Source organism: Cydia pomonella, chromosome 8, assembly GCF_033807575.1.
Source record: "Cydia pomonella isolate Wapato2018A chromosome 8, ilCydPomo1, whole genome shotgun sequence".
NCBI lineage: Eukaryota > Metazoa > Arthropoda > Insecta > Lepidoptera > Tortricidae > Cydia > Cydia pomonella.
Window position 1 is genome coordinate 6,403,925 of NC_084710.1, and position 12,137 is coordinate 6,416,061.

The following is a 12,137-nucleotide window of genomic DNA, read 5'->3' on the forward strand; positions in this document are numbered from 1 at the left end:
ATTAACATTAAACCGCTATATAAAGGTACATGACGTCAAAAAATAGAAATATTTCCCGACAATTTCATAAAGACGGATGAATGGAACTTAAAACCTAAGTCGTTACGCGAGCGCGCCTCGCACCTCAGAACCATACTTACACCTATCAACATTTTTTGTGATTTGATATAGGAACGGAAAACTCGGAAAAGCCAATGGAAACTTACAGACATGAATTTATCCACTAGCTCACTCCATATGTACAAGTCGCAGTCGTATATATCGCGATGCATTGTCGCGTGTTCTCCAGTTAGGGTCACCAAATACTAGCGGCTCCCAAAAGTATGCGTCTATAGTCATCTCTATAGCTCGACGCAATGTTGGCGCAACTGAGCAGCGACGCCATTTTCCATAGCGCTGTCTAAACGCAGACGCTCAAAAGACGCTATGTGGGGTGGCTCTTAGAGTTAGAGACTAAGCTAATAGTCTTTGTAGTAACAGTATGAATGTGCCACCATACACGTAAAATTCCTATGAAAATATGGCGTTTATAGGTAACACATCTTTGTCACCTTAGGGCCCATAATCGGCGTAATCCGTAATTGCTGAGGTCGCCGTCATCGAAATCGATGAGGAGGACTATACTATATGTAGGCAGAGTTGACTTAATGAAGTTTGATCCGCAAACAAATGCTACATCTACATGTTTCGCTAAGTGCAGTTGAAAGTCTGTTACTAAAGCACTTTCATGGCGAGCAAGTCCTCAGTCCGGCCTTGTAGCGCTTATTTTTTATCTGTTTATTTTTTCCATCTTTTCCGCGAAGCTCGTCATGCGTACATTGCGAACTGCAGTGATAGACTTTAATAACATCGACACGGAGGCGAATCGACCAGTTTTAATAACAAATTGCGTCGTGGCATTTTTATGTATACTTAACTAACTTATGAACTGCATTTTAATTTTATTTGAGAAATTATTTATAAGATTGGTCATCACAACAAATGTGACGACAAAATGGGTGTCACCAGGGGTTCATATCTTAGTTGCCGGGGACTAGTCATAAAAAGGCCAAGTTTAGGGTCGGCAACGCGCATGTCTGATGCCTCTGGTGTTACAGGCGTCCATAGGCCACGGTGACTGCTTACCATCAGGCGGGCCGTATGCTAGTTTGCCACCGTCGTGGTATCAAAAAAAAAGTGGTCATAACTAAAATATTGCGATTGATTAGTAATGTCGCCGACATATCAATAGCAATGTAGAATATCGCCTCAATTCCCGTCACGTCTTTAGCATTTAGTCGAGACAACGAGTCATTCCTTGATATTGCATATAAGTATTTACTGTGATAAAAGAAGTCGACATTAAGATAAAGCACGAACCGTTCTGTTGGTTGACAATTGACAATAATTTTATTTGTCAGGACAAATTCAAGATAACGGACGTCGAACGCTGCACCCTGAGGGCAAGAGGTGGCGCGATAGACTTGGACATGGGCAAGTGTCGAGGCCGGGAGCCTGGGAGTGGTGGTAGCCGCTCGCGCTCAGTACTCACGCGCACGTCAACTTGCGCGCGCGCCGCCCGCTCACCGCGCGAACACTTATCGAAACACCGGAGTGCCTGATGTTCGGATTGGAAAGTAAACAAGTGATGCATCGATAGTGGACGTCGCAGACTCTGCGGCGCCAAACACCCATGTGTGTCCTATCTGTGGAGATAACGTGATGTGACATCGATACCGTGCTTGTGTTATTGTGAAAGTGCAGCTAGTGCCCTGTGACAATGTTGAATTGCACCGACCTGGAATGCATCCTGCACCACCACCATTACTATGCGCACCTGCATCACATTCATCATTTGCAGAATGCGCAAGACACAGGTAAGTCTAGAAATGTCTTCGTATCGAACAATCGGAAGACATTCACAATGAAACTGTTTGTTTAAGAAAGCGTTGGTTAATGATAACAATCGGCTGGCTTCTGGGTCTTAAGTATCTTAGGTTTTAAAGGTGTAGGAATTTTTAATAGCTACCCCTTTTACAAGTTGGTGACTACTGTTGAAAAGAATATTACAGTTGCTATCAGTGTCTTTGAAATTGATGATTGTAGATAAAAATAAAATGGCAAGACTTTAGGTTACTTGCTGCGTTACGACATCTTTCTTAAAAAATATTACAAGGCAACATTAAAGGAATAAAAGGACCATGACCAAGGCGAAGTTTAGGCACAACAACTAAAAGAAAAAGTAGGTAAATAATGTCTTACAGGGAGTTGTCTTATCTTACATCAGATTTAATTGAAGGTAAATTTGTGTAAGTAAACAAACGTCAAACATTTAACTTCTGTAAGTTCCAAGTTTACTTTAGGATTTTAAGTAGCTACTAGGCGTTCGCCTATTTTGATAAGCAAGCGAGAACAAAACATGCGCATTATCGTGATGAAACATGTTGGTAGTAACGATATAACGATCTTGACCTTTGAGAACAATGTAAATATGAATTCGGCGCATTTTGAGTTAATGGGCGACTGAAACAAGCGTGCTGCAATCGCAATACCAAGCTACATATCTACTGTATTTACCTTTAAAAACTAGTTCAAAAATGCATTTTATTGCATAAGAACATGGTACATAATTGAATGACATTCAAATGCACAGACGGTAGATATGTTAAACGCTACAATCGCAGGTGTTAGAGCATCACGCAACGTTGGTTGTCGGTTTTCTCTCAGGCGAATTGCGATTTGAAAAATATGATATTGATTTGAAATTCGTGTAGTGCATCCTTACTAATATGCGAATGCAACCGAGATGCACTTGGATAAATATCAAAAGAATCATACCTACTTTTAAAATCTTAGTACGCCTCTCTGTTAATGCATTTTGTCGAGTGACTTGTGCACGCCGCGCGAAATGTACCAAATATTTTGTTCAAACAGTCGTTTTCTCCGCTAACAATATTTACGGAACTTTCTTCTGAAACAAACTGATTGTGAGGAAAAACCCGCCTATGGGGAAAACAGGATATGCATACGCATTATGTATTGCATAGTCGTAATGTTTCATGCCTACATTAGAATAGAATAGAATAGAAATCTTTATTGCGAAACCATGGTACATAATAGATGTTATATTAGAGTGTGAAAACACATGGCACCCTGTTAGGGCATTGCAAATAATCTTACATCTAGGTATTCTAGTTTCTATCATGTAATGTAATGTTTTTATGATTATGTTTTTATGATTTCAGTTTGGTTAACTTACTTTTAAAAATTGCTAGTTGATATGGTAGACTGCTCATAATTTTAAATCAAATAGCATAATTTTAAATAGAAAATAGGTATACGAGTATTTGGAAAAAAAATTGAATCGCAAGAATCACCATCTGATTCTTGCAAACCTAAGTACGTTGGATGGCAAATACTAAATGGGATATTCTTTGAATAAGCATTTTTTCTTAAATAATAATAAAAAATAATTTAAGAAAAAAGTCTTTTTTTATAACAAGAAGAGACCACAAAATTACTACGAAAAATCAATAATTTCCTTCATTTCACTTTACACAATACGGGAATGCAAATCGTTCGTGTTACACGTTCCAAAACACGAAATGAACCTAAATGCATTAATGAATTAGCACTTAATGAATATCTATTAAGGCAAATTTGTTAGATAATGAGGTGTGCCATTAGCAATTAACAAATGAGGTAACAAGAGTTATCTATTGACATATATGTCTGGGATCACATTGCGAATATCGCGATAAAAAGTAAAGATTTTTAATAGGTAGGTACTTAAATATTCTATAATGCACCACAAAACAAAAACAAAATAGAAACACGTTTACAATATAAATAAAGGTAGCAACAGGCAGTCTTAAAACTGAGCGATGTCTTCCAGTCAACTTACGAGTAAAATAGGATTGAGTTGAATAACTGATTGATCACATAACTAATTTCCATTTTTCTCGGCAATAAAAAAAATAACTTGTGATGTCACCGGGGGATATTTGCGATCTCGAAAACAAAACAGTAGGTAATCACGGTCCATAATATACCGGTCAATACAAGTCTGTAGACAATATGTATGACTTGATTTTGACTGAGTGGCAAAAGTATTGATTAAAATAAAATGATTGTGTTAAAAGGCAACCTTTCAAAAGTTTTTGATTATTAAGTCATAAAGAGATGACATTATGGTCATGTCACGAGCTAGCAAAACTATATAAACTGCGTCACCGCGTCCAATAACTCGCATTGCTATTTATATGAAACAATTTAAAGTTAAATAGAACCTAACCACTTGTGTAAATAGCCATCGGCGTCATTTGAAAACATCATTGTATTAAATGATTAACATATTTTAAAGGTTTATTATATAAACGTCGATGCAAGTAGGTATTGAAAAGAATTTCCAATATGTACAGTCGAGTTCATAAATATGTATACATTTTTTCACCTTATTGCAATGGATTAAGGTGAAGAAATTTATACATATTTAGGAACGGGACTGCATGTCGTGACTAGACTTTTATTTCTCAAATGCGCCATCTGAGTATTAATAGCAAAATATAAATATTTCGTAAAATAATTTGATTTGTTCCCTAAGTTATAATAATAACAACAGGTAAATATTTTAATTGAACCCGAAACTCTAATTTTAGAGAACGTAATTATTTACGTAAGTATAGTCTAAATAAATTACACGTTCATCTTGATTAACAATGTCACTTATGGTTGTTACGTTAGGTATCGATATGACCTTCAAGCGTCCAATAAAAGAGCGTACTCCCATTTTAAACGCCGGCAACGCATTTGCAACCCCTCTGGTGTTGCAGGTTGCAGGTGAAAATTAGGGCAGATATCAATAAATGATAAGACTACCGTGAAATCATAATCATTCACGCCTTTTAACACAATCAACATTTTCCTGTAAATTTTTATTGCAAATGAATGGATGAATAAATGAATGAATGTTAATCAATACGTTTGTCATTCAGCCAAAATCAAGACACAGATATTTGTCTATACCGTCTATAGACTTATATTAACGATATGGACCGATTACCTTTTGTTTTGTTTTCGAGCTCCCGATAGTCCCGATATTACTCGTTACCCGTTATTGACTTAACCACACTTAACCGTGAACAATATGCATGGAACTGCGTCGAAATAGGGTCGGCAACGCGCATGTAACTCCTCTGGAGTTGCCGGCGTACATAGGCTACGGAGACTGCTCACCATCAGGCGGGCCGTATGCTTGTTTGCCACCGCCGTAGTAATAAAAAAAAAACACGGTCCATATCCCGGTCAATATAAGTCTAGTGATAGTTTCACTAGTGACCGTGAATCGTTCAAAACTGATATTTGTCCATAGTTTTGGCTTGTAATTAATTCAATTGTTTCATTACTCTACATGAAACAATGGTCGTCTGGTCTGAGTTGTCCTAGTGCTGTTAAAACAAAAACAAGAGAGATTGATCTGCGCAGACGGTTTATTTATGCACCAGTCGTCCTTGTCATTCAACGTGGATCATATTCTTAATAGCTTGAAGAGAACCAGAATAAGAACTGAACCTTTATTTCATATATTTGTTACTAAATTTATGATCAAGATATACTTGAAACTAGTTAACCGATGAAACAAAATGTTTTGGAATAACCTCATAAGGCCCAAGGTCCTACCTATAGGACTTATTCAGTTCGATGAAATTTAAATCTTATTCAATTAGGACAGAGTTGAATTTGTTTTGTTTCGTGCAATTTTCAAACAAAATAAAATCTACTGTATTCCTTGCACTATAGGTTCAAATTCCAGTGGCAAATTTTGGATTTTTCATTTCTATGGCTGGGCCTTAAGAGGATATCTAGATAGGCAATTAAGTAGTGTTCGAAGTCTGAAATTATTTTTTGGGTTCTTTGCTTCCATCACTTAATTGCTTACTTATAGATGAAGTTTAAATATGTTAATCTTTACAGTTTTCTAGTCGCAATTTTGTCATACAAGGGCTGCAGCAAACATGGGCGTAGGCAGGGGCAGCTGCCCCCCCCCCCCCCCCCCCTCCTAGTGCTCAAATTTTACATACAATATATGCCCCTCAGCGGCGTGTGCCCCCCCCAGGGTTTCTGGCGATATATGCAACTTGCCCCCCCCCCCCCCCCTTAGTTCACTGGCTGGCTACGCACTTTGCAGCATACCGTCTTAGTAGCATTAATAGTCTCGTACAGCTCGTTTTGAACTTTAAGATAGGTACGTCAAAAATTTCCTAAAGATATGATATGGATTAATATGTCAGTGTCAAAAGTGACGTTTTTGTTTCAAGAAACGTCACTTTTGCCACTGACAAATCTAAACCATATCGTATCTTTAGGAAATTGTTAACGTATTTTAAAGTTCAAATCGAGCTGATAGTTCTCTGCTGATTGAATTCGATCAGTCAGTCGATTGTGGTTGGTGTAACTGGCCCTAAGTCGTTTACCTGCCCACCCTCTCCCCCTTAGTTTTAGTACTAAATGCAACGCCTTTGCACCCCCTTTCTTTTGTATGATTTAAGTTACAATGGGTTACAAACATTGAAATTTGTTAAGTTTATACACGATGCAAGCGGTGGTGGCCGAGTGGATATGACGTCCGACTTTCAATCCGGAGGTCGCGGGTTCAAATCCTGGCTCGTACCAATGAGTTTTTCGGAACTTATGTACGAAATATCATTTGATATTTACCACTAGCTTTTCGGTGAAGGAAAACATCGTGAGGAAACCTGCATACATCTGCGAAGAAATTCAAAGGTGTATGTGAAGTCCCCAATCCGCATTGGGCTAGCGTGGGGACTATAGCCCGAGCCCTCTCGCACATGAGAGGAGGCATGTGCCCAGCAGTGGGACGTATATAGGCTGAATTATTATTATTATTATTTATTATACACGATGGAGGAATCCACACATACAAACTGTAACATATAATATTATAATAAGATAATGACAATGATAGAATGATAAGCTAATATAAAGAAATAAGATGCAATTTATTGCTAAAAAACACTTACAACTATTACAAGACATTCAGACGTACTCTCAGAGTAACAAAACTTCGCCAAACTGCGAAACAGTTTGTTGGCGAATGAAATACACCCAATTTATACTTACGTTTACTGTCTAACCTAATTAATCTACCCAAGCACTATAAAACCAGTTCAGTTTGTGTGGATATTTCCTTACCAAGTAACTCATCTTAACTGTTTCTGAGTGCATACTGATTATTAAACTAAATATAACTAATGTGTATTAGCGTAACTATTTAATAACAAACTTCTATTTTTTTTATATTGTTTTTTTTTTTCTTAATGATTTTTGACGTTGACTGCATTGAGCATAACAAGCCTGATTATTATCGGTGAGGCTAGAGCGACATTAAAATTGATTAATTACTAGGCAAATTGAAAACCCGATAAAATTGATAAGGCAGTTTGGCTAAACGGAAATTCATACGTCGTTGACTGTGATGCAAGGAAAACATTATTAGGAAACAGGTTTAATCCTGAAGATCCAGTTATCCTCGGGGGAGGAAGGCCAGATGGCAGCCACTTCCTCTAACTAACTACAATTGCAACAAAAATAGTCAACCAAAATAGCAAAACTAGCTATAATTAACTCAGACTGTTTACCCAGGAGTGGTTTTCTAGTAGATGTTAGCTTAGTTTTAGGACCTTGTTTAATCTCCACGAAGCTAACCCTTCAATCAATCCGTAATTATAATAAACCATAATAACTTTTCACCGACTTCTAGATGGTGAGCTGCTAGACTTTATGGAGAAAGGTACTTGAGGCAAGCTGAAAATTTGTCTGATACTTCTCCTATCATACCCTACCTCAGCACTGCAAGTCTGGCTGCGGGGTAGCGGGGCTAAATCAACCCTTATATTATAAAAGTTTTTTTTGCGCCAAAAAATGATCTTGAGGCAATCTATAAAGGAGAAGTATTAGGTAAATTTTCAGCTTGCCTCAAATATGTCTACCAGCTCTCCGACCATTCAGTTAAATGGTAGACATATATAATATAAGCAACTAAGCGCACCTTGCACCATTCCACTAACCCGGGGTTAATCGCTTAAACCTGGAGTTACCATGGTTACCAGTAGAATTTGACACTGGGTCAACGGTTTAACCGATTAACCCCGGGTTAGTGGGATGGTGCAAGTGGCGCTAAATGCATTGGTTCTATTGGATGCAACCGTAAAAGAGCTAAGGTTGATAGATGTTAGAAGATGAAGCGTAATTATAATTGCCTTGTTTTGTCAATAAATAAAACCGCAATCAGAATTTTCCGTAGTTAATCTTAACTCTCATTTAAAGTCTATTCACTCTTAACTTGTATTTTTGACAGCGGTGATTAAATGCCGTTTAAAAGGTCATCTCAGCTACTTATAATTTAAAAGAGTATAGAATTAAATTTAAACGATACTTGTTGTTTATACAAGATACCCTAGAGGGACAGGTTACCTACTTAATTCAATCATGATAGGCAAATTTAAGCGGTGTTGTTAATAATTATTGTGCAATTTATTTAATTATAAAAAAAATGTGCGTGAACTAGGAGACCAAAGCACAATGTTAATTATTGCTCATTATTGTTTAATAAAAACAGACGGACATTGTGAAGCTATGAGGGCTAGTTGACAACGATGTCACCGATACCTTCTTCCGCGTTCTATTGATATTTGTGAGCAATAAAGAATATTTGTACTCTATTGTATTGTATATCTTAAAAAGTTCAAACATATACAAGTAAAAAATGATTGTAAGCAAGTACATAATATTATGTGGTTGCGCCATCGTTTCGTTTTTCGTTGAAGGAACAGTCGAGTAATTAGTTGACTATTATTTCCTGTCATCTATACTTATGTTATGATGAAGCTCGTGGTCTGTATTCTTTTATTAAAGAAATGAGGCTTGTCTCCTATTAAGATGCCCATATATAATCTGATAATGAAGACGATTTATTATAATATGTATGTATGATCCTCAGTCAGATAGTTAAAAACAAATTATTTTATATTTAATTGTAAAATATTTCGGCTTCTGCTTCGTGCTCCTGTTTGGTTGAGTGTAGTAGCGAAGGTAGACTGTCGTCAAGAATTATACGGCGTGTTTATGCGGCAGAATGTATATTTTCAAATGTTCTCGTTTCATTACTCTTGAAGTGGGTATGCGTGTCTAGACGGCTCAGGCAATAAAATGTTTATAATAATTTCACTTCATTTCACCTATTTTACCGAATTCAAAAATTCAAAGGAGTAGTTTCTTAACTCTTTGTTTTTTTATGTATGTTCCCCGGTTACTTGTAGACGGCTGAGAAGTTTATGTTTTTTTTTTTGTCTGGAATGGCATACCTATTCCACAGTATATCGCTTTGTCATCAGGACAGGAATGACAGGATCTAATGAGAAGATTCTGAAGAAATCCAGGGAATGGTTATTTTTGTATTCTTTCTCGCGAAACAACAATTGTCATAAGTAGATAAACTATGACATACTTTTGAGCGGGTTATTTTTTGTTCAAAGTAATTACTTAACACAAGTTAGTATTTGTATCGTTCGTTAATTGTTGTAAAATGACGGAACTAGCGTAAAATTTGGGCCACCATAATGAACATGGCAAAGAAACCATTAGCAAATGTTGTAACTTGTAACCCACACTAATGTAACTCGTTAATGTTTTACCTCGATGGGCAGAATCTTAGTTTCACATTTTATAACACGCAACACTCAGTTTTAATTGCATATTATTTTACACATCATAAAGAATTGCAAACTTAAATAAATGAATGTCTATTTAATAAATAAAGAAATTTAAAACATAGATGGTACATATGCAGTTGGAGCCCTGGGGACTGCGTTAGTTAGTTTACACTGTGTTTGCCCGTATTACATGATCAGTCAGAAGTTGAAAAGAACAATAAAATTAGACTTAATTTATTTACTGTCTTACTGTACCAAAAGTGGAGTTTAGGGCATCCTTTTAAAAACATAGGTGTAGTTACTTTTCCATTCATTATAGAATAGCCAATATCATCTTCATTTTAATGTCTTTAGTCTTTATAGGTAGATAAAAACATACTTAACCCCAAAATTTTCTAACAAGCGCAAACAGCCATTGCTGGTACATCATGAAGGTAATCGATTTTGTGAGTAAAATAATAGATCAGAATGTATTAACTAATAATTACGTTAGAAAGTAATTATATATATATATCCCTAGTATTATTACTATAGAAAAAATTTGATACTATTGTGTTATTTGTACATACGTCCTTCGTATCAGATAACCCGTGCCACAGAAACGAAAGTAGTTCATAGTGACATTTTTCTTGAAGTTGATAAGAAAACTGAAGCCCATTGCATTATTTCTAGCTCCTATGTAATTGTGCAAATTGAAGAAATGCTTGTATTACTTCAAGTAATACAAGCATTTTTTTTTAAATTAAAGGTTGTTAAAAGGTTCAGATACGTTGTAAGGCGCTTATTTAGCCGTAATATAAAACCCTTGGTTATTTTATTTCTTTATTTAGTTACGATGATGATTGATACTATTATGAGAAAAGCTATAAAAACGAGTACTTCATTAGAGTAAAGTGTTATACATACACACAAAAATTAAAGGCACTGCAAGGTTGGTTGTTTTTAATTTTGAGTTAAAACAGGTAAGAATATGACTTCGATGACTCCCGTAAAAGATTATAAAATATTCAATTTAAAAAAAATCTCACAGTAACTCGTCTATCTATTTAGTCAATGTCTTAACTCTTCAACAATGTACATTTTTTCTTTTTTTACGTATTTGAAAATATCTTTAAAAAAAAGACTTGTTCTAAATTCAAATCAAGTCACATTTTATTTTATACCACGATAGCGCTATACATCGTTAGAAGCATAATGTAATGGGACAGTAAAACATCATATAACATGTAATAATGGAAATTAACTATGGCTAGTAAAACAGATATACAGACGCAGACGGTATAACAGTGTCTCACAGGAATTCATAAATGTGCGTAACATGCCATTCAGATTATGCAAAATACTTGCACAACAAAAAGTGAGATATACATACAGCCCTTGTTACATATTGTTGATTTTATTTGTTATGATGTTAGATAATGGTTACCAAATTGTTTGCATATTTTATATGTTTACTCTATATTGCCCGAAATTAATTGCTTAGTTATTATCTTGTCTCGCACTGTATAATGTATAAGCAACAGTGATACAGTTTCTACAAACATATTACTATATTATATGAAATAATCTATAAAGGGGTATAGTTATATCATATATTATTACAACAATTTCAATATTCTTTCTTCTTTATCCTGCCCTTTTCCCAACTTCATTTGGGGTCGGGGCTCCTTGTGCGTCTGCGCCAGGACAATCTGTCCCGTGTTGTCAGTGGTGGGATGTTTTGCGTCTTCAGGTCTCTTTTGACAGTCGACCACCAGGAAGCTGGAGGTCTGCCCCCTGCTCTTTGCTTGGTGGTGATATTGAACACGGTTTTCACGGAATAGTTGTCGTCCCGTCTCATCACATGACCGTACCATCGGAGTCTGCCCTCTCTGAGTTTTTCAGTTACAGGTGCCACCTTGAAGGGTCCTCGTACGTACTCGTTCCGCACTCTATCTAAGCGCGTTACGCCACCTGCCCAACGAAGCATTTTCATCTCCGCTGTATGAAGTGGTTGCTCATGTTTCTTCAAGGCGGCCCAGCATTTAGAGCCATACAGCATAGCTGGTCTGACGACAGTCTTAAATACTTTACCTTTGGTTTTGATAGGTATTTTGGCGTCACAATGTACCCCAGTCAGCGATCTCCATTTTAACCATCCCGTATTAATTCTGTGACTCACATCTTCGTCTATGCGCGCGTCGGCTGTTAGCACAGAGCTAAGGTACTTAAAACGAGACACTTTAGGTAGGTCGTTGCTGTCAATAGTGATGTCACACCCATGAATTCTGTTTTCGTGCGACTGACACGCAGGCCGTGGCTTTCAATTTTACACATCCACTGGTCGAGACTTTTTTTGAAGTGCTGAGGCACTTTTCTCTATGAGCACGATGTCATCAGCATACAATATATTCCATGGTGTCTCCTTTTGGACTTCCTGCGTTATGT

At 36.6% G+C, this 12,137-nt stretch overlaps 1 protein-coding gene across 2 annotated transcripts in view; it reads left to right on the plus strand.

The window, feature by feature from the left end:
* The first annotated feature begins 1,561 nt into the window (after positions 1–1,561).
* Positions 1,562–12,137, plus strand: part of LOC133520442 (uncharacterized) — a 307,562-nt gene continuing 296,986 nt past the window's right edge. For both annotated transcript variants that reach the window (XM_061854855.1, XM_061854856.1), the window contains exon 1: positions 1,562–1,856. In XM_061854855.1, coding sequence (XP_061710839.1) covers positions 1,760–1,856 — 97 coding nt within the window. In that variant the 5' untranslated portion in view covers positions 1,562–1,759. The remainder of the gene's footprint in view (positions 1,857–12,137) is intronic.